Here is a 26,995-nt window from a genome sequence, read left to right on the forward strand (position 1 = left end):
CCCCCTCTATTTCTTGGTAAAAAAAGGTGGGAAGTTTACCCTGATCCCACTTCGGGGCTGACGGCGGCTCTTGGCACCGAACACATGCCTTGGCACCGTGTAAAGGCACGACCAGGATCCTCCTGGACCTCGTCTCCCCATGAGCCGGGGGATGTCCAGGACACCCCTCCAAAGCACCCTGCGCACAAACAACACCCGCTGCTGTGCGTGGCCGCGCTAAACCACCCCGCACCACGTCTGTCTGGGCATTTCTCTTTCCTCCTGCAAATCCCTTTGAACTCGGATCGCCTCCTCCGTCCCTCGCATCCCGTTCCCAAGGACTCGTCCCAGGTTTCGTGGCGGCTCCCCCGGCACCCCTTTCCCTCCCAAACCCCGCCTTACGAGCTTCCCCAGCGCCGCCCGTCCCCTTGCCCCGCTCCCCGCGGCCCCTCTCCCGCTCCGTCGCTGCCGGCCCGTCCCCGCTCGCTGCCGGCCCGTCCCTATCCGGGCTCCCGGCGCTGTTCCCGCCCCCGGCGCCTGCGCCCAGAGCCGCTTCCTGGTGTCGGCGGGGCCGGGCCGGTGCCGGGGCGATGGCGGGGCCGGGGCCGGTGCTGGCGGCGGCCGCGGGGCTGTGGGCGCGGGGCGCGGCGGGCGCCGAGGCGGCGGCGGCGCGTCCCGGGGCGCTGGAGGAGGAGATCGTGTCCGAGAAGGCGGCGGAGGAGAGTCACCGTCAGGACAGCGCCAACCTGCTCGTTTTCATCCTGCTGCTCACCCTCACCATCCTCACCATCTGGCTCTTCAAGCACCGCCGCGCTCGCTTCCTCCACGAGACCGGGCTGGCCATGATCTACGGTGAGCGGTGCCTGCCCCACGCGTGCATCCCGCGCCGCCCTTCCCTGCGGGACCCGTGCGGGAGCTGCCCCGAGCACCGCGAGCCCCATCCCGGCCGGTCCCGGCTCTGCGCAGGGCTGGCTGCGGGGCTGGGTGCTTGCCCAGGGCACACGAGTGGGGACCAGCAGCGCATCGTTCTCCCGGTCAGTGCCCGGTGGCCCCTGGCCGAGGGGCTGCGCCAGGGCTTGTTCGGTGGGCGAAGGGCTGCGGGGCTGCGGCGGGACACGACACATCCTCTCGTGGGTGCTGTGTCACAGCCCCGTCCTGCTGTGCTGAGCCTTATCTGGGTGTTGCTGGAGAGAGGGTTGGTTGTTTTCCAAACCGTAGATATGGAGAGCTCTCGAAGGCAGAGTTACTCCCAAATCTCTGGCAGTGAGGAACTGGTTGGGTTTTTCCAGACGGCCTCACAGGGTGAAGCTGGCAAGGGTCATGGGCTACCAGGTCACCAAGCACTGGCAGGTCCCACTTCCCTGCTCCAGGGTTGAGAGTGGGGACTTGGGGCAGCACAGAGCAGTTGTTGCACTGCTCAGGAGCATCCCGGGTTGGATGGGGCTCTGAGCAGCCTGGTCTAGTGGAAGGTGTCCCTGCCCGTGGCAGGGGAGTTGGAGCTGGGTGATCATCAAAGTCCCCTTCTGATCCAAACCATTCAGTGATTCTGTGTTCCCACATGCTGGGGCCAGAGGCTGTGTTTCCAAGATGTGTTTAGAGCATCCAGATTTCCAGAAGCTGCCCAAGAAGAGTGGAGAGGCCATTTAGGGGATTCTCCCAAGCTTTGCCACGCTCAGGGGCCTGCAGAGCCAGCAGCCTTCAATCCTGCTGCCTGGGGACCTGTGTGCACAAGCCACTACCTTTTCCTCCCACTGTGACAGGAGCTCTTGGAGAGAGGAGCCCCTTGTGTATTGCCACAGGAAGTGAAGCAAGGCTGGGGGTCAGTGCAGTGGGGCTGTAGACATTTGGGTTTTAATGGTTGCCTGTGATTTACTGAGGTGACAGGGCCTCGTGAGGTGGCCTGAACCCCAGGGTATGACGGGGCCATGTATGGCTCTCCCGGGGTTATCTGGCATGACTTTTGAGTTCAGCCAAAGTAGGATTGGGAGGTGTGCTGGGGAATGATTAACGTGGCCGTGGATCTGTATCTAGGGATGATTTGTTGAATTTAGGACTGAGAAGGCATCTCCTGCAGCGTGCTGTAGTTAGTGTGTGTCCTCTGTGTGGCCCTTGCTGGCTGGGGGTGATGTGTGACCACACAGTCAGACGTGGCCGAATCTCCCACCCAGCAGAAAGCTTTGATCTGAAGGCTGTGACTTGACCTGTTTGGGCCACTGGCTTTTGTGATCCCAAGTTTCAGTTAATTGGAAGTGTCCTTCCAAATGAAGGGGTGGAGGCACTTGTGTCAGTGCACAGGCATGAAATTCTGCTCTGCTTTTTCAGGGGCACAAAATGCTGCTCTGCATTTTCGCATTCCATCCAGCCACCGCTCAGGGGGGTTCAGATGTTTCTGGCCTCCTGCCCAGGGTGGGATGGTTACCTCCATCCCCAGGAGCTGTGCTGTGGGAGGACATGCTTCCAGCATGGAAGGTCTTCCCTCTCCTGCTGCCCCAGACGTGCAACTTCCTATTCCTTTCATGCTCTCACACCTTGTTCTTCTTCTCCTGGACATTTCTTCCTCTTGATTGTCCTCTCTCCCTGACGTACCTGAGTGCTCACTTTATTCTCAGAGCACAGCCTGGGTTGTTTCAGTCTCCTGCTGATCCATAAAATGCACCTTTTCTGTCTGTTCCTCTGCAGACTGTGCTTAGGGAATTGCTGGTGAAATCAGTAATGTCTGATCATGCAGTAATGTCTGATCATGCAGAAAATCCCAAGTTTTCCTCAGTGTCAAGGCTTTTGGCATTTGCTTCTCAGGTGCCATAGGAAAAGAGATGTGTAATCCCAACGAATGGTGAGATGCTTTTACTGTGACAACTTGAAATCTGCAGGGAAGAGAGGAGGTATCCCTGTCCCTGGCTCCCTGCGATGCTTTTAGCCCCAAGGAAGTTCACTGAAAATGTGGAAGGGGCTGCAAAACAGACCCTGAAATCTGAACTAGAGAAACAACTTGCAAAAGCTTGTCTTTTTCTGTTCATAAAAACCCAACAACAACTAAGTCAAAACTTTCGCATATATCTTTTTTGGCAAAACACATCAGTTTCTTTCTTGTCTTTTACTGGAAGTTATAAGCTCTTGCTCCAGGTGGATTTCTGTCATGCACATCACACTGTCAGCTCAGAGCTGATATTCAAGAGCTGGACAGTGGCTGGAGTAATTTCAGTGATAGACAATAGGTGCTTAGTAGCCTGTAAGCTTCATTTCAGTGTTTAAAATGAGGTTCCCACATCTGAGGTGCTCAGCATTTAGGATGATTAATTGAACAATTTTGTTTCAGTTCTTCTCAGAGTCTGATGGTGGATGTGCAGGAGCTTCTCTAGAAGTTTAGTTTCCTTGTACTTGTTCCCACTTGACCTGTGGATTGTGTGTGTGTCTAAACTGCTTGTTGTCAGGATGTCTTCAGTTGTTGCATTTTTCTTTCCTTTTGGTGTCCAGATTAATGCTCGCCTGGGGATCCTGTCTGCTTCCACTGTTGTTAAGTGCTGGGTTTGGTAATATATTAGTCTTCATTTAAAACATTACCTCGGAAATGTTCAACAGCACCTTAAAAAAAAAAAAAGCCCATGGGCTTTTGTTCTTTTTAATGAAGTCAGGAGAAATGGCAATGAAAATAATCTCTTGCACTTTGCATAAAAGAACTCAATTAATTTGCCGGCTTTGCCTTCAGCTTCTCAGCTCCTTGCAGCTTTCAGCTGGCAGCTTCCTCAGTGTTGGGTTCCCTCTGCTCAGCTCCGCTCCCTCCCAGGACTCTGTTTTGTAAAACTTCTGGCAGCAAAAGCATGTCGATACTGGCTCACAGGTTGCTGCTGGGGCAGCCCTGTGAGTGCCAGGAGAGTCTGAACCATTTCCTAAGAGCCTGTCGGAACCAGGAGCACCTGCAGGGTCCCCTGGGCTTGGTCCAGGTAGCCTGAGCTCAGGACTGGGTTGGTGCCTGGAAAACCACGTCAGGTTTGTCCCACGTGCCTCCCATGAGCATCGTTGGATAGGGAGGGTTGATCAGACCCACCATGGGGCAGGGGGGGCTGCTGTGGGGCCATTTAATGTTGGTGGAATAATTGGTGTCCAGCAGAGCAGCAGGATGCTTTCCCTGCAGGTAACTCTGGCAGTGTCTCTGTGTCAGGGCTGCTGCAGGGTCACACTCAGTGCCCAGGAGCAATTTCTGCATTTGTGTATTTGCACGTGGGTATCTTTCCCCACCTGGCAGCCTCCCAGGCAGCCTATTACTGAGCAAGACAAAAAGTATGATTTGGGGGCTCCCAAAGAGGGGTCTTCGGCAGATGTTGTAGGTTTATCTGTCCCTTTTCCCTTACCCCATTCTTGGCCAGAGTGGGAATTTGGCCCTGTCTGGAGCTTGGCTGGCACACGGGGCCAGGAACAGCTGCCTGGATAAGGAGGTGGCAGAGGAGCAGGGGTGCTATCAGATGTAGCACTGCTTTGGAACAGGGATTAAGGGTGGAGAGGTGATCCTGCCTCAGGATCCCTTCTGAATTCACAGCAGTGACTCCTTCTGTCTGTCCCTCCTTCCTCCTGTGGGGTCTCATCTCACAGTGCTTAGCCTGGGTGTTAAAGGGGTTGCTGGGTGGGTTTCCTTCCATCTGAGCAAGGGCAGGCAGCTGCTGGCTTCTGATTCCTGCATGAACCCCTGAAATAATTTTTTTTTGTTTTTTTAAGAAGAAGCTTTTTAACAGTCACCCCAGGTAGTTCTTGAGGGCTGCAAAGCATGGTATACCTTAATAGCCATAAGCAGATGTAAATAACCCTTTGAAACTCTTTTTGTCCCAGTGAAGGGTTTTGGTTGTTCCTTTGGTACCTGTAGGATTGTCATCTTCTGGGTGAAAGGAAAATGGGGAGTTTTGTCCCACTGCTGTGATGCCTTGCAGCCACTGCCACATGCTCCTGTAAATACCTGTTGTAGCATCATGATGTGCTTGACATACTTGCTTTCATTCTGTACTTTTATTTCTGGAGCACTGGAAGATCACAGGAGCAGAGGCTGGCAGAAAAGTAAGCTAAAGAATTACTTGCAGTGTCCCCTGTAAGTGATGGTGGTGTAAAAGCAGCCCTCAGCTGCTCTGCACAGTGTGATGTGCCCTGAACTCTCCTTGCTGGAGCTGGTGGTGCCTGGCTGTGCCCCGAGGGAGCTGTTCTGTGACTCTTGGGGTGATTCAATGCAGGATAAAGCCCAGAGTGGTGAGCAGCTGGTTGATGGTGCATGGCTTAAAAGCATCTGTAGCCTTTTAGCTCACCTGTGCTGCAAAGTGCTGTATTAGACCAGGGTTTTGGGTCTGTCCAGTCCCTGAGCTGCGCTGTTCTAGGTCAGCAGTGGTGACTTTGTGTGCAGCCACCTCCTCTGCCTGTGCTTGTGGCCTGGGTGTGTGCTCTGGTGGCACACCCGGAGACAGGAGATGGGGGCTTTTCTTTTTGCCATCAAGAAAAATGGCAAATCTTGTCCTGGAAAAACTGTGGCCAAGGGAGGAGAAGTCAAAAAGTGGGTGGATGATCAGGAGCTGGCTGCAGGAGATGCTGAACAAGCTGTGGCCCCTCAGTGTCCTGCCCAGGCTCTGCTCTGAGAGGTGGTGGCACGGGAAGAGTTGGGTGTTCCCATCCGTCAGGGTTGTGCCCTGCCTGCAGGAAAGCACAGAGCCAGGCTTTAATTAAGGCAGCAGTCAGGAGCAGGAGTGTCCTGGGAGGCAAATGGAGAAGCCTTCAGAGCCTTGCGGTCTGTGTTTAGTTCCCATGTGTCTGAAAGCTTTTCATAAATGTGTGGTTCAGAAATGGAGTTAAGAACCAGAATTTCTGTGGCAGCTCGGGGCCACCTTAATCAAGGAGTTTCCAAACCCTTTTGTGCTGAAGGCTACGTGGAAAGGTATCTTGTGGGACACCCCTCTTCCCCAGCCTGCAGATGTCAAAACATTCTGCCAGGAGAGCACTCAACAACTTGAATCTGGATTCAAGACTCAGACAACAACAACAAAAAAAAAACCTTATAAATTGCTGACTAGCAAATTAACTCCAAAATACCCCTACTTAGCAGCTGAGCTGGAGGCAGAGTTGCCTCACCGGGCTGCCCTGGGGCTGCTGCTTGTGGTGCAGATCTGAGTTTAGCAGGGGCAAGGAGAAGACCTGGGTGGTCGGCCTGGACTGGGAAACAGTTTTATATGTTTATATGTTTATGTATTTCAAAATGTGGTTTTATAAAAACAGGGAGGGCTGGGTGGAGGCTGTATGGTGCTGCAGCACCTTAGGAAAGATGCTTGCCAGGCTCAGAGTGATCAGGGGGGTTGCTGGGTATCGTCTTTAATCCCTGCCAAAATGAAGAGTTTAATGTATCAATGTCAGGTTTCAAGGGGCACATTTTGGGCACGTGTGAGCAGCACCTGGCCCAGCAGTGCGAGCTGCTCACCTTTAAAAAACCCAGCGTGCCCTTGATGTTGGCTGCCCTGGAGTGAGGGTCTGACTGATTGCTGGGTGGTTCAGATCCTTCAGGACTTGTCCATGGCTGTGTTAGAAACTCCCCATGAGCACGGAGCATTCGCCTGGCTCACGGTGACGAGGATGGTTCAATTCACACGGGCATTTACTGGCTTGTGGTTGTGCTCAGCAGCTGAGCAGGGGGTCAGGATCCTGGTGCTGCACCCATACTCAGAGGGATCATTCTGGGTTTGCTGTGGTTTGTCTCACAGAGCTGTGTCCCTCCCCAGGTGTCCTGGTCGGCGTGGTCCTGCGCTACGGCATCCACGTCCCCAGCGATGTGAACAACGTCACCCTGAGCTGCCAGGTGCAGAGCAGCCCGGCCACGCTGCTGGTGAACGTCAGTGGCAAGTTCTATGAGTACACCCTGAAGGGGGAAATCAGTGCCCAGGAGCTCAACAACGTCCAGGATAACGAGATGCTGAGGAAGGTAAGGGAGGCAGTGGCTGGAGAGGTGAGCGGTGCTTCCCATGCCCTCCATGGGGACGGGTCCTGGATCTGCTAGGTTAAGTGTTTATATTTTGGTTTTTTAACTTGTGATTGTGATCAGCAGAAATTTATATGTTGAACACAATGTAATGAAACTCTAGTTTTAGCTCATCTTAATTTAAGGTGTTTAGACTCTGGGATTTGTCTCCAGAAGATCCCAGACACATCCTCAGCATTGACCCAACAGGATTCCCATGGTGGGGGTACAGGGCATCCTCCATATATTACTTTCTTACTTGTGTTTTGTCTTGCAAAATTTCAACAAATCATTTTACTGTTGGGTTTTTTTTCCTTTCTTTCTTAACAGGTGACTTTTGATCCTGAAGTATTCTTCAACATTTTGCTTCCCCCCATTATATTTTATGCAGGCTACAGCTTGAAAAGGGTACGTGCCTTTACAGTGCTGATGTTTTTAGTTCCTCTGCCTCCAGAGAATTTTTAATACTTGCAAGTGCTTTAATGCTTGCTCAGCAGGCCGAGGCTGCGGGGGTGGGATGGTTTTACCCAGCAAATGTGGGATTGTGGGAAGCAGAGCTGAGAGTGCCCCCGTCATTCTCGTCTGCCCCTCTGCCCCGGGAAGGGTCAGTGACTTCAGCTGTCTCCAGCAGGGCTTTTTGGGGTCAGCCAGGCCATTTCAGCCACCCCAGCTTTCCAGGCACATGGGAGTGTGGGAAGGTTTTAGAAAGCAGCAGCTCTCTGAAATGCTGACTTGGAAGGAGAGGAGAATGATGCAGTTTAGCTTGCGGGAGAAGGAAGGAGGAATGCTGCTGGGTTAGGAAATCAGTTCCCAGGACTTGGAATAGCACCTTATTAAACACCCAGGTGTGAGAACATGGTACATTCATGTTTATTAATGCTGCATGAACTCCTGGTCTGGCACTGGGCTGTGCTGGGCACCCTGTGCCTGTCCAGCTCATGGTGTGTGAGCTGGGTCCAAGTTGCTGTGGACACTGTGGGTGCCTGTGCAGGCTTGAAATAAATTGTTAGCAAAATATAATTCAGTTTTTGGTTTTTTTTCTCCTGCTAGAGGCACTTCTTCAGAAACTTGGGATCCATCCTGGCATATGCTTTCCTTGGCACTGCCATTTCCTGCCTGGTGATTGGGTGAGTAGATGGAGCTGGTCTGGTTCTTCCACAGGGATTTGAGCTGTGCTTGGGAGAAGTGTTCTAAGCCTGGAGCTGAAGCTCCTAATCCCAGGCCTGAAAGGTCACACAGGCTCTGCTACTGCTGCTCAGCAGCAGCAAATAATACTATTTACTGTGCAAACTTCTGCTGCATGGGCAGGGTGGTTGCTAATTGTGAAGTGCTCTCTCAGCATCTGAGCATCCCATGAGAACAGTTATTCATGGCAAGGAAAGTTTCACAGTTCAGAGAAAATTGTCTTGATAAATCAGCAACTTCAAATTATTGGAAGCATAAGCCTTCCTAAACTTGGGGCACAAGAGTAGAGGGCAGGATCATAAAGGTGGGTATCTAGTGAGCACAGATGTGTTTCAAATTGTTTATCCCTCAGTGCAGAGGCTGCTGGATGGTTCCCACTCTGGATGGTAGCACACAGGCTGACACAGAGTGTTCTCCACTGGAGTCCAGTGGATTCAAGCCAACTCAGCATCTGCATTATCTGCTCCTCACTGAAAGTTTTGGGCAATTCAGAGTCAGTCCAAGGTGATTTCACTGGACTGTGTTAATGTGCAACACTGCAAAGTGGTCTTGTGACCCCATAAGCCTGGCTGCTGCTTTTCTTTAGGCATGTTGTGCTCCTGGAGGAGTTCTGGTCCCACTTCCCTCCTGGCACCATGTTTGTGCTCCAGTTCAGAGGGTGCTTTGGTGTGTGTGGTCCAGCATTCACCTCCAAGATCATGGCCCTGGAGTTTCACCAGGCTCTGTGCATCCCATGCAGTTCTTTGGTGTTCTGGCATTTGGATAGCTTTAATCTGGTAAATGGAGGGAAACCAGGCCCATATGAATGTTGTTTTAATGCATTGCAGAGATGTGTAACTGCCTCTTCTGATCCCCAGCTCTGTGGTGTACGGCTGCGTGGCGCTGATGAAAGTCACTGGGCAGCTCGGGGGAGATTTCTACTTCACTGACTGCCTCCTGTTTGGGGCCATCGTGTCAGCCACTGACCCAGGTGTGTTACATGCTTTCCCTACCTTTTGGCCTGGTTTGAGTTGTGGGGCAGAGGGGAAGAAAGTCTGAAACTCCTGTGAGTTCCCTCCTTCTGAATTTTGGAGCTTAATTTATTTGTGACATTCTTAGAGGTCAGGTTTGTCTCTGTGCCTTTTAATTTTCTTTAGTTATGTGCAATACAGTTTCCAAACCTCTGCTTTCCTGAATCCTTGTTTGCAGTGAAGTCCTAGGCAACCTCTCTCTTGACTGTGCTGGGGTTTGGCATTGTCTCTCTGCCACCCTGTGCCAGCAGCTGTTGCAGAACAAGATGTGTAACGTGGGGAGGGTTCAGTTGATAATTTTAGTTAGTTTAGCTATTTTCTCCTGCTTCCAGTTTGGTTGGATTTTGACTGGGGCTAATCTAATTGAAATTAGACTAAGGAGACACCTTAATGAGCAGTACTGAGGAGTAGTGACACCTTGGTTTACTGATGCACTTTATAAATCAAAACTGTGAAAAACATGCCTTGTCCATGTTGTCCAACTGAAATTGGTTCATGATAGCTTGTATGTGGTAGCTGTTCACTTGCATGCTCTCATTTCATGTAAAAACACAGGGCCACAAAAAGGCCTCTGTTTGCTCCTGTGCTTTGCTGAGCAGGGCTGCAAATCCTCTAATGCTTAGAAATGCTGCAGATGAGCTGTCAGTGTCGTGTCCCTTCTTCGGGCTTGAAATAGGAACAAGAAGATTTCACAGGTAGAAATGGAGAATTTCCCTGTGCATAAATGGGTTGAACCCCCCTCAGTGTGTCCTGAGTTCCTGTTCCTGTTTGAAAAGACTCACAGAAGTTGTTTGGAGCTGGCTCAGCCCTCAGCCTGAGCGGTGCCCGATGCACCATGTGTTACATCTTGCTTGCTTTGGGTGTTGTGACGTCTCTGTGAGGCTGATATACAAAACCTTCTGCTTTCCATTATCTTCTTGGAGCTGCTGGATCACGGAAGAGCTTGAGGGAACTCTGATCTCTGCCATGTGGTCCTAAATCACAGAAACCCCCACGTGGGGTTTGAGCTGATACCTGGCTATTTCCAGTCAGATCTGAAATGTTGTGTGTCTGTGCTGGCACTTAGAATGTGTTGAATACAAGGATTTCTCTCAGAGTATCAGGAATGGCAAGAAAAAGCAGTCATCATCCTGGACAAGCCTGATCCTTCTGGCCTTCTGCAGGTGCAGGAAGGCTCTCCCTGATGTTCTGAGCTAACAGCATCCCTACAGCTGGGTGGCTCATGCCAGCCTGGTACTGTGGCCCAGCCCATGAGCTCAGACCCTGGGAAGCTCAGAGCAGAGTTTGTTTTTGTCTGCCTGCAAAAGATTCAATAGGCCAAGATGTGTTTTAGTAAAAGGAGGAGGGAAATGATGAATCAAATCCAAATCTGAAAGAGCAGAAGGAAGACTATCAAAGAGAGCACGGGGGGCCGCTGGCACCATCGCAGCAGTGGCACAGATGTGCAGGAAGGCCGATTTCTGAAAAGGACATTTAGTCTTTGATTACATCGAAATAACAGCACCTTTTTGAATGTCTCTTTATTTTTCTATTTGTCAGTGACTGTCCTTGCCATATTCCATGAACTCCAGGTCGATGTTGAGCTGTATGCCCTTCTCTTTGGCGAAAGCGTCCTCAATGATGCCGTTGCCATAGTGCTGTCTTCGTAAGTGTCTCCTGTTTTTATTTAGAATTGTTACGTGTGTTACATGTCAGGAGCTGGGGGGAGCCTCTCGGCCTTGCCCCTCTAAAATAGGAACATGGGTGTTTGCAAGAGCATCTTAAGCGTCCCAAAAAGCTGCAGTGACATTCTGATGCATGTCCTCATTGCTCACCACTGCTTGGGATTATGGATTTCCCTTAAAACTTCCCCCTGCATGATGGATTGTTTTGTTTTGCTTGTGTGGTCAGTTGACCCATCCACAGGGAAGTTTTTATATCCCTCTGAAAGAGGAAAAGCACCAAGTCTCCTTTTCAGCTACAAGATCCCACTGCAACCCCTTGCTGATGGCTTTGCTCTTACCTGCATCGCTTCCCACCCACAAACCCCTCTTTTGTTTAGGTGGAAATAGCTGGTGAAGCAGCTGTTTGCTTTCTCTCCCCATTTTGAGGAGTTAATGTTCTTACAGGTGGAGTTAATGCCCTTGACTGAACACATGGGAAACTTGCTGCCTTTCTAAAGAATGTTTTATATTCTTTAATATTTTATGTCCTTTGCATGCAGGACATATTTTACCTGCGTTTTCACTGTGTTGTCATAATGGGAATTTGTTCAGTAATATATAATACCTGCAATGGTGACAGCTTAACATATGGCTAAGGCTAATGGAGAAAATATTTCTAGAATACTTGTCACTCCAGCGTGCTGGTTGTGTGGGTTTCACTGGAGGCAGCAAGTAACACACTGTGAGCTGTGTGTTGTATTTACTGAATTGAGTGTTTCTGTTGAGGTTTCTGGAACTCTTTGTATTGCTCACTCTGACTTTTTTTGCTGGATGTGTCACTGCTGGTGTGAGAGGAAACGCTGCACAGCCAGATTGTGTTTCATGAGTGAGGAAGGGATGGGGTCTTCCAGCCTGTGCTGGCAGGTTCTGGGTGGGAGTGGGTGGATTCAGCTTCAGAGTAATGGAATTCGTGGTGGATCTCGGCACGTGTGGGTGACAGCACTGCCCACAGTGATCTGCCTCTTGCTCTGCTTCAGTGCCAGCTCTGGAGCTGTTGCTCTGATTTCCTGCTTTCCTCTCTCCACGAGCTGGGCTCAGGCCACCCCTTCCCCAAAACAGGATAATTTGCACCAAGGCAGCAGCTCTGAGTTCACTCAGTTGTTTTATTTTGCCCCAGCACTGCAGGCAGGGGAGGATGTGGAGCTGGGCTCTTCAGGGGCTTTTGCCCAGTGTGGATGCCCCAAGGCTCCTCTCCTGCCTGCTTTCAGCCCTGGGCAAATGTCTGTTCCGTGCTTAAGGAGCAGGATCTGTGCCTTTCTCTTCCTGTCTTGGCCTGGTGTGGCTTGGCAGCAGGAGCTTGTTGCAGGATGAAGAGGAATTGAACCCAGAACTGAAAGCTGGTGGGCAGTGAGGTGCCAGAGCTGCAGTTTGGGAGCAGAGGGGTAAATGCAGCTGCAGGATCCCAACCTGCTTCTTCCAAAGGGAGGATTTGCAGAGATTAAACACCACAGGAAGCCCCATGGGCAGCAAAAGGGGAAATAAAGGGCAGCTGGCAATAGTGTCTTATTGGCAAAGCAAAAAACAAAACCAGAAGGAGAACTGTAAGAGGTTAAAATGCAAAACCAACATTCAAAGAGTTGGTTATGAAGGGGAAGTGAAACCAGTCTGGATTAAAAAAAAAATGAAACTGGAAAACCCAGAATAAGAGTGTGTTAGTGAATGAGAAGTATAAGATGGAATTGATGAAAGGAATTAAAGCACGGAGAAATCTGCAGCTTGCAGTGTAAAAGGCAATGCAGAAAAATGAGCTGTATTAAAAGCAGGGAAGTTTAGCAAGGGAAATTACCTGTGTTGGAAAGGGGAGGTTTGTAATTTCTGTTGCAGAAAAATGTTGGTGTATAGTTAGGGGAGAAAGCTTCAAGATGTGTGTGCAAGGCAGTAAGTGTCTGTTCTCAGCAGTTTAAACACCAAATGCGTAAAGTTCACATCCAGGAGTTTTAACAGAGTGAGCCAAGGGATTGCTAACTAGGAAGTTAATGTTTCCAAGAAGTTTACATCAAGGAAAGTGATGTAAGGAGTTGATAAAAGGGATTTAGGAGCTGGATAAGGGCCCCCCTGTATCTCAGCCTTTCCAGGTAGAACAATGACTAATGCAAGGCTCAGCTCATCAGGAGTTAGGAGGGAGCAGATTGATAGGTGGGATCAGCACTGCAGACCTGTTTGCCATCTCACCACAAAGGTCTGTTGAGGTCTGGTGGATGCAGAGAATGGTGTTGCTGCTGTGCATGGCACTGTCTGCCTTGGCTACCCTGTGGTATTGCACTTTGGAGCTCAGAGCAGTGCAGAGTAAATGTAGTGCATGTTAAATGTGGCAGAACGGGAGCAGTTACAGCTCTCCAGGGGATGTTCACATCAGCTGCCTCACTGGAGAAATGGAGGTTTCCTGCTTGAATGCTTCGTGGTCCCACAGCACCTGGCATTACAGGGAGCTGGTACCAAAGTCCCCCAAATCCCACCATAAGTAGCACATGTCACACGAGGCACAGGCTTTGGTCCCCTGCTCTCTGGTGTCCAGGAGTAACTGCACATCCAGGCCCAGGGGGGTGGCTGATCCCAAACTCCCCAGGACAGCGAGGGTGTGCAGCCACTGCACGCTGTGATCCCAGGGGATTGCAGTGTGTTGTGTCTCTCTGGTTCCTCAGGCTCGGTGTTTGCAGCAGTTGTAGCACTTTGCAAGGCTTGTGTAGCACTGTGAGGTGCCTCTCCCTCCAGACTAAGCAGTTTTGTTCTTGTGCTTTCCCTCCTCTTCCAGCTCAATAGTTGCGTATCAGCCAGCGGGTGACAACAGCCACACGTTTGATGTCACAGCGATGTTCAAGTCCATCGGGATCTTCCTGGGGATATTCAGTGGATCTTTTGCAATGGGAGCAGCTACTGGAGTTGTGACAGCTTTAATATCCTTCTCACTGTTTGGTTTTTTTTCCAAGTGTTTGCATAACAGCTTATTTATTTTTTGCTGCACTGTATTTCACCCAGATGTTTAATTTTTTTTCCCCTAAATGAATGAAGGACAGTGCCATAGTCTTTTTAGGGGCAGACTGTGTAGCTGTGATACACAATTGTATTTGATATGCTGTTAGCCTGCAGTGTCTCTCCAGATTGTCCTTAACCATCTGCAACGTCACCAAGTTCACCAAACTTCGGGAGTTCCCCTTGCTGGAGACTGGCTTGTTCTTCTTGATGTCCTGGAGCACGTTCCTGCTGGCTGAAGCGTGTGGCTTTACAGGCAAGCTCCAGCACAGCCCTGCCTGTGGCGTGGAGATCTGCAGGGATGATGGGGCCACTGAGTTTTGCTTCTCTCAGGATCGACTGTAGCCAGGGCTCTCCCTCTGCTTGCAGAAGTTTAATGATTCTGGGTTCTGGGGTTACTGCATTAAGTTCCCTTCAGGCCTGGGGTGCAGCTCGGCTCTCTTTTCCTCACCAGGAGTCTAATGTGATGCTCTGCTCCCCAGGTGTGGTGGCTGTGCTCTTCTGTGGGATCACACAGGCCCATTATACCTATAACAACTTATCTACAGAGTCCCAACACAGAACTAAGCAGGTGAGAATTCCTCAGACCCCTTCAACCTCTCTGAATTTCAAATTCAATTTTTTTCCCTTCCCTCTAGCCAGAATTAGGTGCATCTGTCTTCTTACAGCTGCATTTCACTAGGGTTGCTTCTGCAGAAGTATTTATTGCATGACAGATGGGCTAACATGCTTTTCTTCTTAAATCTATATTATATCTAACTCACTTTTAATTTGTTTTTCTCTTTCAGTTGTTTGAGCTTCTGAATTTCTTGGCAGAAAACTTCATCTTCTCCTACATGGGACTTGCACTGTTCACCTTCCAGAACCATGTCTTCAACCCTACCTTTGTGGTGGGGGCCTTCGTATCCTTTGGAGCCCAATTTATAAGACAGAAAGAAAGGGAGAGGTGCCTCATTCCCAATTTGTGTTTTTCAGTCAAATGAGTGGGCTTGTTCTTTTTTCAGTCAGTCTAGCTTTATTTTTAAAAGGGGATTTCTGCCATGTAGTGGTGCCTTTGCTGGTTATTTTAAGAAGACAGAGATTCTTTTTCCAGCTTTTCTGTTGGTTTTTTTTTTTTTTTCCCTGTGTTCTCTCCTCTTGTGGGCATCTGAATCAGCTGCTGCAGGGACTCATCATTCAGTGTGACCGTGATGCCAATGCCAGGCTTTGTCATGTGGCACCAGGAGGGGCTTTGCAAAGGGGGGCTGCCTGGTTTAGCCATTTATTTCCTCTTTTCTCTGCTAGTGCACTTGGTTTATACCCTGAAAAAAAAGCCTTTTTTTGGTCAAAAAGCACAGTTATAGCTACAGTAGATGCCTCTGAATGATGTCATGAGAAAGGATTTCCTGTTCTGCAGGCTGATGCTAATGGGAACGAGGGCCCTGGTATGTCTCAGAAAAACAAGAATTTTGAAGGAATTTTTTTCACATCTCAGGGAAGCCAGTTCAATGTGCAGAATTATTTTCACCCTTTGTCAGCACTGATGCAAGTTTATACTGGTAAACAAAACATTTTTGCCATTGCTGGTCCATGGTTTTGCAGCAGCCTCAGCTGAATTTCCCTGATCAGCTTTTATGGGGTTGCGTGGGGCAGAAGGGATGGAGAGCAGAGAAATGCTATTTGGGCTGTTATATTGAAATTTTGTGCAGTTCCTCTTCAGTGGGAACTGGCTAACTCACTGATGAAATAGCTCATTCATGAGAGAGATCATGAAATACGTCTCTTATGCAAATTGTGATGTTCAGGAAAGAACATAAAAGCTAGAAGCATTTTCCATATTATTCAAGGCTCTGCTGAATAGTGGCTCCAAGATTATTTTTGCCATCTGGGTGCTGGTATTAAAAGATACAGCTTCAAAGATAAAAAGCAATATGAAGGGGCTGGTGATTCTTGTATCTCGCAGGCTATGAAAACAGAAAGAGTATTAGTTTTTTTTTTTTTCCTTCTCAACTGCTGCTGCTTTCATTTTGCTGAATAATCTTTGGGAATGAGACTTGGCTTAAAGCTTCAAACCCAGCTGTGTAGTGTGGCATGCTGGGGAATGTCAGAGAGGTTGTCATAGCTGTGATAACTTGAGCTTCACAGAAGACAAATAATTCTTGGGGTGCAAAATGGACCTGGCAGCAGAGAGCGTACTGTGGGAAATGGTGGTTTTCCTCTCCTCTCACTTGTCTAACATGTCCTTTCATCATTACCTGTGTTTATTTGTGCTTGTCTCTGTGTGATATTCCTGAATTGCAGTGTGTGCTGTGTTTCAGCGAGGCAGTAGCCTGCTCTTCCCACAGTGCTGGAGCACTCAGGGCTGGATTATTTTCTTTGCAGCCAGAGCACCGGCGTTTCTGCAGCTCCCAGTTTCCTTTGGGCAGTAGAAACTGGCTCTGTGTGCAGGTGGGATGTGATGGGAGACACAGGAAGAGCAATTTCCTTAACACGTGCAAATACAGCTTGCCATCTTCCTAGGGAGAGCTGCCAATATTTACCCATTGTCATTTTTACTGAATTTGGGGAGAAGAAATAAGATTGGAACGAATTTGCAGCACATGATGATGTTTGCTGGTAGGTGCTGCATCCTTCCTCTGACCATGTGGCCCATTGGCACTTCCTTGCCTCTGAGAACCTGGAAATATTCCTTATTCAGCTCTAAATCTCTTATGGGCAATGTCTGGAGGGGAGGCTGGGCAGGAAGGGACTCAGTGGTTTGAGATGTAGGAATGAGCTCCTCCTGTCCTGCTTCAAGTACGTGGCATGGGGCAGGAGGAGGGTTTGCCTTTCTGGGCTCAGAAAGAGGGGCGACAAAACCATCACTGTTCTCCCCTGGGGGTGGATGGATGTCCCAGCAGAGGGGCAGCAGGATGTAAACCCCAGGTGGGGAGCTGGCCATGGGGGGAGACGGCCTGTGCCGGGGGCTGACGCCGCTGCTGCGCTCTCCCTTCCCGCAGGGCTGCGCGGAGCCATGGCCTTCGCGCTGGCCATCCGGGACACGGCCACCTACGCGCGGCAGATGATGTTCAGCACCACCCTGCTCATCGTCTTCTTCACCGTGTGGGTGTTCGGCGGGGGCACCACGGCCATGCTCTCCTGCCTCAACATCCGGTCAGTGCGGGGCTCCCCCGGCTCAGCACGGCCTCCCCCGCGGCCTGCTCCCAGCTCAGGCTGCTCGGCCTTCTGAGAGCAGGGCCAGACCCCCGGCATTGTCCTTCCCCCCGTGCCAGCCTGGCACAGTGTGTGACACTGCTTGTCCTTGGTGTGTGACACTGCTTGTCCTCGGTGTGTGACACTGACACTGCTTGTCCTCAGTGTGTGACACTGCTTGTCCTTGGTGTGTGACACTGACACTGCTTGTCCTCGGTGTGTGACACTGCTTGTCCTCGGTGTGTGACACTGCTTGTCCTCAGTGTGTGACACTGCTTGTCCTCGGTGTGTGACACTGCTTGTCCTCAGTGTGTGACACTGCTTGTCCTCGGTGTGTGACACTGACACTGCTTGTCCTTGGTGTGTGACACTGCTTGTCCTCAGTGTGTGACACTGCTTGTCCTCAGTGTGTGACACTGCTCTTTCTCTCCTCGCAGGGTCGGTGTGGACGCGGATCAGGAGAACGTGGTGAGTGTGCTCTGCTGGGGAACCTGCACTGCACCCTCAGGGCAGGGCTTGGTCACATCCTGACCCTGTGAATGCCTGTCTGTGCTCTGCTTCCTTCCAGCTGCTGGAGGTTTTAGTTCCCCCTGTGAAAGAGTTTGCAGTCAGTGGGAGTCACAGCTTTTCTGTGCTCTCTGGTTTTCACGAGCCTTGTTTTGACTCAGCTGGAAAGAAGGGCACAGAAGCAATGCTGGACTGTTTAGTCAGTTCATGTTGCTGCTGCAATAGATTCAGTCTCTCCCTAGCTGGGTTTGAAATAAATCCCAAAGTGAGCACGACATGGAGGCTCTGCCTCATCCCAGTGTCCAGGGCAGTACAGAAACACTATTTACTGACTCATTTTATGTAGCATCTGCCCCACTTTTACCCTCAGCCCCTGCTTACCCCTTTTCCTGTGGATAGTTATGTGGCAGCCCCGGAACCACTGACCACACTGAGATCAATGCTGGAGCTCCACAGCCCTGGGAATTTTCCTGCCTGGTATTTCCAACTGTCTCATTCACGTGTCTGCAGCCTGGTTGTGCTGTGGCTGTGGCTCTCCTTGGTTTCAGTGTGGATTCTGCACCTTGGAGATTCCTTTTATTCAGGGCCATTTATTGGGCTGTTCACCCCCTGGAGAGAAAGCATCAAATGTGACAGGCAGCCCAGGGCCATAAATCTGTAAGCCAGATTTCTATGAAATATGTAATTGTAGTTCATAGTCCCCTCCAAACAGTTTTATATTTTTTTCTCTGACTAAAAGGAAGCCTGGAGTTCCCATAACACACAGTTATTTGCATGCAGCAGTGTCAGGCGAGATCTGATGGAGGTTGGATCTGTCAGTCACTATTAAATGTGATGTCTGGGTGCAGCTGCTGGCTCTGAGGCACTTGAAGCCTTGGGGCCAGACACTGGAAGGCTCTAGCAGCAAAATGGTCACTCTGTGCTTTGATACCACCTCCCTGAGGCAGATGAATGCTGCTAAATGCAGCCTGTTGTGGTGTGAACGTCCTTAGACACACAGCCAAAGGCTTCTTCTGAAGAGGCAGTGGGAAAGTCTGTGTCTCTTTGTGTCCCCTGGGGATAATCCAGTGTCCCATGGGGTCTCCTGGCCCTGATCCAGCTCGTGGCATGTTGTCCTGCCCCTCTTTACTGTTTTGCTCTCCCACAGGGTGTCCCAGAGAGCGAGAGGAGGAGCACGAAGGCTGAAAGCGCTTGGCTTTTCCGCATGTGGTACAACTTCGACCACAAGTATCCTTGGGCAGCAGTGGGTGTGTGCTGAGTCAGACCCCACTGCCAGACACCTCTCACTGGGACCAGGAGTTCCTCCCCGCTTAGCAGAGGAACCAGCGTTTGCTTTCCTGTGACATTGCTGTGTTTTGGTTTGCACCTACTCGTGTCTGTGGCTGCAAGAAATGACAGTTTCCACCCTCTGTCAGTGAGAATGCAGCAGCAGTTCTGTTCAAAGCTGGGCTCTCCAAGATTGGCATCCTGGGGGTCCTTAATCCCAGGGGCAGGTGGGCAGGAAGGGATGGGGGTTTTCTTACTTGCAGTCCCTCTTGGTAGATCTGTGCCTCTCGTCCCTTCCAGGTGCTGTGCTGTGAATTAGTGGAGGAGTGATGTGAGGCTGAGGGGCACAGGGTGGTGGGACAAGCAGTGCTGCTGGGCATCTTACCAGGACTGTGTCCTGCTATGTTTGGTTGCATTCTTGTTGCACACCATTACAACTTCTGTGCTGCCACACATTTGTGTTCCTTTTCTTTCTGTGATTTCCTCGTAATGCCGAGTCCTTCAATGCTGCCCTCCCAGCCCTTGACTCACCGACTCTGCCCCGTTCCTCTTTTATCCTTAACCCTCTCCGTAGCTATCTAAAGCCTCTCCTGACACACAGTGGTCCCCCTCTGACCACCACACTCCCAGGGTGCTGTGGGCCTGTTGCCCGGTGCCTGACGAGCCCTCAGGCGTACGAGGTGAGTCCTTTGGTGTCCTTTCTGTCACAGTGTTGTGGGTTTGATGTGTTTTTATGTTTCTCTTTTGGATGCTGCTCTGCAGCATCATGGTGGGAGCATGAGGGAAATCAGGTATTGGGGCTGATGGATGAGCTAATTCCCATGAGCATTTTGCTTTTTCAGCCTGCTGTTAGGTCATGAAGGGGTTTGTGGTGTGTTCATGGTGGTTCCTCAGTGACTGGCTCAATGAAGTTGTCACAGCTGTCCTTCCCCAGGCCCAGCTGGGAGGATACACAGTTCCCTATCCCCTGCTTGCTTCCAGCCTTACAGCTGAGCCATTCCTGCAGCCCTTTCAGCTGCATCACTCACAACCACAAAGGTAGCCAGTATTGCTGTGCCCAGGGGCCCCTTGCAGTGGCAGCTGTCCATGCCAGAAATGGTTTTGTCCTGTCTGCACAGTATCAGCATCCTGACAAACCAGAAATGGCTGTGACGGATCAGCAGTGCAATTCCTGTGCTCATGAGTATGGCTAAAGCCACTCAGTGCTGCATTCCCCATGTACCTGGCTATGGCACCAGAAAGAAGAGAGCTGGGAGAACCCTTTTAGGCAGTCTGCAGAGAAATTCTGCATGCTGTGAGTCGCCTGGGCTCTGAGATGTGTGTGTGCCACCTCTGGTTCTGGTCACGGTGCAGGAGGCCTGTGACTCGGTGCCTGTGTCTCTGCTCAGTCACCATCACCGTGCGATGGTAAACGGCCGATCTGGAAGAGTTGAACAGCGCTTCCCTCCTGTTTGTTCCCCAGAATCAAGAGCAGCTGAAGGACGATGACTCCGACCTCATTCTCAACGACGGGGACATCAGCCTGACGTACGGGGACTCCACGGTGAACACCGACTCGGTGGCGTCCAGCGGCGCGTCGCGGCGCTTCGTGGGGAACAGCTCGGAGGACGCCCTGGACCGGGAGCTGGCTTTTGGGGACCATGAACTCGTGATCCGGGGAACGCGCCTGGTCCTGCCCATGGACGATTCGGAGCCCCCGTCAAACGTCCTGGATAGCGCGAGGCACGGTCCAGCATAAGGTTGCTCGGTTTAATTGACAGTAATATTTGCATATATGATCAAGAAGTATGTACTACCTAAAGTCTAATGCATGTCTCAAAATGTCTAAGCTGTATAAATATTATTTATATGGTGTCAAAAGAATATAAATATTCTCTGCCAAGCACTTGTAAAGAACAAGCTGCAAATTTAAGTTAAAAAATGTGTTGACTGCACTATGTAGGGTGGAACTGTTTTAGCATCAGAGTCTTTTGCACACAGTGAGCTTCGTTAATGTGTGATTTGATGAAGGGTTTAGTTCCCAGCGGGTGAGTAAAGGAGCTGTGACTCCCTGTTCATCCTTTGAACCTGGGAGAGGAGGTTAGGGAGTTGCTGGTGAGCAGTAGAAATTGCTTTCTAGTCTGATGAGAATTGTTGAGTTTCTTTTGGTCTCTGATCTTTGGATAGTCACGTTTGAAATATCAGCAAAAAATCTGCTCACAGACCCTCTCACCAGGCAGTGGATGGTGATAAACTTGTTTCACTGTGGGAACCTGGAGACTTTCTGCTTTTTAGTGACCCTCTGCCCAAGCCCTGCTTTAGTGGGCTCATGGCAGACCCCGGCCAAAGCCGACAGCAAGGGCTGCGGGTGTCCGGCTGCTCGGATGGGAGCAGGAGAGAGGGATGGTTGGTGTCTGTAGTTGTGTTCAGGAGAAGGAGGCGATCCCACAGAAACTACACCAGGCGTGCACAGATTTTAGGTCTGAGTCCATCTTTCAGCTGTGGCTCAAGCAGTTTTCTAGAACCAGCCATCAAATCCTCTTTTGGCAACTAAATTTCACGTTTGGGAAGCGGCCGTGTCTTTGCGCGGGCGAATCCCTGTCCTGCGGTCACAGATGTAGCCAAGGTGTGCAGAGCTGCTGCAGCTGCACGTGGGGCTGTGGAGCCAAACCAACCTCAAACTCGAGCTTTAAGGCTGCAGATCCACACGGTACCTCCGGAGCTCTCCAGGGGCATCCAGCTGGTACTGAAGGGGAGCCGTCCATCCGTCCGTCCTCCCGCAGAGTCAGAAACCATTGCACTTTGTTTGGTAACTCCTTAGCATGCTGTGTGTCTGCAGTCCCCACCCGGCCTTTCTTGTGTCTCTTATCATTTAATGAGAAATGTTTGTGAGTTGATTTTTGGTTTTAATTTACGTTTTTATTTTTCAAGGAAGAGCACAGAACAATTTGCGATTTCACACTAGTGTTAAAGGATTTATTCTGTAGTTATGGGAATGGCTAAAGGTGCAGTGAAACTGCTAACCCTGACATCTTTTTTATCCTGGAAAGGGGGAATAATGGAAATTTACTGTATGTAATTTTATTGTCTATTTTATCTACAGTTTTTCTATACAAACCTTTCAGGGTTACTGGTGCACTACAGGCCCATTCTGGAGTTAACCCTCTCCAGAGGGCTTAAACAGAGGTATTTAAAATGAAAATACATGAAAGAGAGCCAGGTGAGTCTGAGCACTCACAGCTCCCATTAATTGTCTTTGGAACAAACTTTGCATCTCTCAGGATCTGACCCTGAGCCCTCAGAGCAGTGTCCCCACAGCTGTTTTCTCCAGCACCACCTGAGAGCTGGAGGAGACAGAAAATCCTGAAGTATCATATGTATAGTTGAGAAAATAAATCTACACGGTTTGTTTGTTCTTTTTTTTCATTTTCTCAGGTCTAAGTAACATTGCCTTAAATTTATGGATGTGAAATGATAATTATTTTGGCAGTTTATCCCCAAGAAAATGCTTTCTTTTTCCTTCTGAACAAAATGTGTGTTGCCATAGGACTTCCCTAGAAGGGAGGTAATGCTCTGTTTATATTTGGATATATTTGGGGCATCTTCCTTGCACCTGTAAATGGCATCCCGCTGTTAACAAAGCTGTTGGATTAGCACTGGCCTTTGTTTCCTACTATGCAGGAATTCCATAAAGTGAGTGTGCATTTTATATGATGTCTGTAAGTTAACTTCACGTGTTTAAAAAAACAAAAAAAAAGGAGAAAAAAAAAAAGTAGGAACCTGTTGATTTTAGGTTTACTGCATCACTTCTACATCCTGTTTTTTGTTCGTTCTGCCTTTTTGAAGAGGTATGATAAATAACTACCTCTTGTTTTTTCCTGTATAGCCTGACTATGAATTCAGTTTACAGAGTTGGTGCAGCTGGAGGTGCAGGACAGTTCTGCTGCCCCAGGGCTCCCTCCCAGGCATTCCCAGCTGAGGTGCAAATTTGCTGTGAGGTGGCCACAAGCTGATGTTTTCTCATGGCTGTGGTAGCATTCCTCTCTTCCTCTGGCCCTTTGACTTCAGTAATTTATCCACTCACCGTAAACTTGCCAGACACATTACCCATAAGCCTCAGCTTTTGACACCAATAACAGTTCAGTTACATGAAAGGAAAAAAAGTTAACCAGTGATGATTTTATGGGTTACATTATGATCCATATATAATATAACCAGGACTGTTCTGAATATCCATAGTTGATGAAAGAATTTAAGCTTAAATTAATGAGTGATTTCATAAATGAATAGGATTCATCCTCCACTGATTATTTTCTGTGCTAGGCTGCAGCAGAGCACACAGGAATGCCTGGTGTGCAGAGGCAGAGCCCCGATGCTTTGTGCTGCAGATGGAGCTAAGGGTGCCTTGGAAAATCAGGGCCTGAGACCTTTGCCAAATAGATAAGACAGCCATGAGGAGTCACTTTACAACCTCCACGAAGTTTTAGAGAAGGTGCCCTTCTTCTGTAAATTGAATTTCCATGGTTTTTGCACATGAAAAAGCATTGTAGGTAAAGTTATGATTTGTACTGGTACTGTCCATTTGTGTGGTAGTGGCATTAACCCCGTAGCTATGGTGTTTGTGCAGCTGATCTGTGATAGCTGATGATCACTATTGGACCTTCTGTTTACACTGACTAAATCCTTTACTGTTGCGTTGTACTGTGAAAGAAGGATTATGGGCCTATAAAAGATGATTATTTTTTTTTTTTTTTGGAATTGTGTGTACCGTTTCATTAATTCACACGGAAATAAATCTGTAGCAAAGTGACGACGTGCCACTTGACCTTCTGAGAGCAGTTTGTTCATGCCTTTGGCAGCAGCCACGGATGCTGGACCCCGAGGACTGGGGGGCAGCTGGGCTGGGGTGCACACTCTGCCTTCAGCCCAGCTCCTGGGACACTCCCTCCTCGCAGGAGCAGTGCTGGGGAGCAGAGCCATGCTGGTTGCCAAAAGCTCCTCCAGGAGCAGCAAATCCTGCTGGGATAATGCTGCTCACTCCCAGCCCTGGGGCAGGGAATGGACCTGCACAGAGGCATCACCATGGGGTGTTTGCAAAATCAAGGTCCCTGAGCTTTCTCAGGCTTTTATATCCCTGGGACTGTTGAATTTGCACTTGGGCTCCTGGCTGGTGATTCTGCCCTCTGACTCCCACCTGCACCATTTTTTTTGGTGCCACGTGCTGAAAAGGCAAGTTGTTCAAATGCTTTACAACCCTTCAGTATGGAGGGCACCTCAGAAATTTCAGGAATCTCTTTCTGAGGGCTTTGGTTTGCAAAGGACAACTTTCATCCCTTGGATGGTGTAAAACACATTGTCACAGCTCTGCCTGGCTGCAGGAGGCAGGTACCTATACACCTATTTACCAGGCAGATGCCCTGATATGTATTTACCACACTTACCTCCCACCCATGGCAGCTGAGGGGGTGTCTGTGCTGCTTTCCAAAGGGACTGTGGCCTTTGTGTGGGGTGGTGAATCCTGAGCTGTCCTGCTGGGCTGTCCCAAAACTGAGCCTGCAGCTCAGGAGAGGGCCCTGCCTGGTTGTGGGTGGCCTGTGCTACTGGAAGTCACAGCAGTGGGACAGGAGACAAAGGTGTTACTTTATTTTCTTGCTATGAAGTGATGCTAATTCTGCTGTGCACTCCCACCTCAGCATCCTGACAGTCGGAATAAACACCACTAATCCCACTGGATATGTGCTGTCCAGCCCAGCTGGGGTTGGACTCTGGTGTGTAACTCAAACAAACAAGGACATCATTTAGCAATTGAACAAATGCCTTTTGGCAGCCCTTCACCTTCCCAAACCCTCAGAAGAAGTGCAGCAGACCCCTTCAAATGTATTCTTTCCTTGAAACAAGGTATGACTCAGGTCCCCCACCCCAGTACCTAAAATGTAGCTGGGATCCTCTGGTCTGTATCCAGCCTCCCCAGCACGGGCTGTGCCAGGAGCTGGCATCTCATATCAGCCATGCAAACATGTTTTGGATAGGTGCTGTTCAGAGGCAGGGCAAGCAGGGACAAGGCAGTTCCCTGCATGGTCTGGGATGGGGGGCTTCCCCTGCAGGCAGGTGCACAGAGCTGTCATTTGCTGATTAGTCCCTGTTTTATTAGTTCTGTTCAGTCAGAGCTGATGAGGGGCAGCTTTCAGTCAGTACCATCTGTCTATCTTCATGTGGGGATCAGTAAAGTGCTGGGAAATGGGCCAGCACTGGGTATCTACAGCCTCAAAAAAATCACAGGGCTGTTTCTAGAGCAATCCTGTAGTGCCATGCCCAAAGCCACAGACAATTCTGCACCCTTGGCTCTGCATCTCCACATCATGCTGGGGTAGCATTTATATGAGGTAAAATTTTAAAAAAGCAAGGCTTTCATTCCTCTTCCTTATCTCATCATGGCCTGCAAGGAGCTCTGGTCCTTGCTGGGTCCTCTAGATGGCAATATTGGAAAGGACAGCAGTTGTCCATCACCGCTGTGTCCCTGCAGATCCTGGCCATCAGAGCCCAGCCCACCCAGCTCCAGAGACCCTCCACTGCCCTGCAGGGCTCACCACACCTCAGGCACCGTCCAGCTGGGTCCTTATCAGCACAAAGGAGAGGAGACCCTGTTGCAACACCGACTGCTCTGACACCCTGAGCCCCCTGCGGGAGCCACCACCTTCTCAAACCCCTGGGAGGATGGAGGTGCTCACAGACATCTCCCCTCTGCCTTGTTTTCCCCTTTAAGCCCAGCTTCTTGTTGGCCATTTTTTCCCTACTAAGCTTTCAGAATGAGGAGTTTAAGGCCAGTGGCCACAAGCTGTCTGCAGGATGAGTTTTGGTGAGAGACGAGCTGCTGATGCATCTCAGAGCTGGTTCAAACCCTCCCTCCAGCACTGAGTTCACAAAGGCACCTTCCCCCACGAGCTCCCCATGTCTCACAGGTGTGTGTCTCACATCACCTGGGCCATTCCTGGCACTAGGCTTTGCTGGCATCTGCAGCCAATTTGTGGTCATTGTGGCTGCCTGCACGAGGACAAAAACTCCAAAAGAGTCCTTCTCACCAGGTGTGGGGAGTTTTGTGGAGGAAACTTCTTGGTGAGGTGAAGAGAGGAGGTGGGGGTGGAAGTGCCTCTCAGATGCCAGTGGGCCCAAATATAATCTCACAACAGTAAATTGCAAAAACCACTTTTGGCCACATGTGTCTGTGCTTGGAGAATAATTGGAAGACGAGGCAAGTAATATGGAAACGGAGCAATGATGTCCTTGCTGACAACCCTAACAAAATCTGCCAAGCTGGTGAGGGACCCCAGGGACTGGGAGTGTTTGTGTACTCTCTGTGGCCAGTGCAGGCGTAGCAACACTGCCCAGCACAAGGCCTGTGTGTGCCCCCTGCTTTCCACCTCCCCCACTCAGCTGGGAGCAATGTGTGTCTCATTTATCCCAAAGGCACGTGCAGCACACCTGGTGCCTGCAGCCACGCTGACCCCAGCAGCTGCTTTGCACCTTGCTGGCAGGGGCAGTGCTGGGGACAGTGGCTCCTGGAGCCCTGGCCCTGCCATGGCCAAGCAGGGAGTGGCTCTGGTGTCCCTGAGAGCTCCTGGACCGCAGATAAGAAGAAAAGCAAAGTCTCAGGATGCTGCAGAGGTGAGGTGTCAGGGTGAGGCTGTGACTGGAGAGCTCAAGCAGGGAAAGCAGAATTCCAGCCTGTCACTGCTCAGTGCTGCTGGAGGTCTGCTCTCAGAAGCATGTTTGGGGAGCAGGGGCTCTGGAGCATGTTCCTTTGGGCCTTGCAGTCCTTAAACAGCCCCTCTTGGTGCTTTTCCTATCTCCAGCCCTCACAGTCCCTGCTCTTGGAACCTGGGTCAGAGGCTACAAATCTCTTAATGAGTGCAGGAGTCCTGAAAGGTTCAGGATTCTGGGGTAGCAAAGCCTTGAATCTGTTCTCCAATATTTAGACATGTGTATACACAAAAGGATTGGATCTTTATTAATTGTCCTTTCATAGGAAATTCCACCAGCTGTCCTCCTCCCAGGGATGCTCCAGCCCCAAGGAGCCCATATATGGTTGCAATCTCCCAAGCCTGCATGTTCCACAAGAGTGTGGTCATGGCTACTTTTAAGGATATGTGTGAACATTGCTCCCTTTCCTGTGTGCATAAGCTCCCAGGAATGTGGAAAAAGATTAAAAATGTGCATAAATTAAAGCTGTCTGTTCTGTACAGCGTGTCAGC

General features: G+C 50.0%; 1 protein-coding gene across 1 annotated transcript; it reads left to right on the forward strand.

Annotated features, from left to right (window-relative positions):
- The first annotated feature begins 554 nt into the window (after window positions 1-554).
- SLC9A6 (solute carrier family 9 member A6) lies at window positions 555-23,564 on the forward strand. Its single transcript, XM_053955743.1, has 16 exons — window positions 555-831; window positions 6,720-6,919; window positions 7,286-7,363; window positions 8,006-8,082; window positions 8,998-9,110; window positions 10,690-10,795; window positions 13,606-13,752; window positions 13,979-14,079; window positions 14,306-14,394; window positions 14,612-14,725; window positions 16,307-16,418; window positions 16,802-16,955; window positions 17,432-17,462; window positions 18,649-18,728; window positions 19,342-19,447; window positions 20,230-23,564. The coding sequence occupies exons 1-16, from the start codon at window positions 570-572 to the stop codon at window positions 20,503-20,505; spliced, it is 2,046 nt and encodes a 681-aa protein (XP_053811718.1). The 5' UTR covers window positions 555-569; the 3' UTR covers window positions 20,506-23,564.
- Window positions 23,565-26,995: the final 3,431 nt, after the last annotated feature.

The sequence above is a fragment of the Vidua chalybeata genome, chromosome 14 (assembly GCF_026979565.1).
Source record: "Vidua chalybeata isolate OUT-0048 chromosome 14, bVidCha1 merged haplotype, whole genome shotgun sequence".
NCBI classification, from domain to species: domain Eukaryota; kingdom Metazoa; phylum Chordata; class Aves; order Passeriformes; family Viduidae; genus Vidua; species Vidua chalybeata.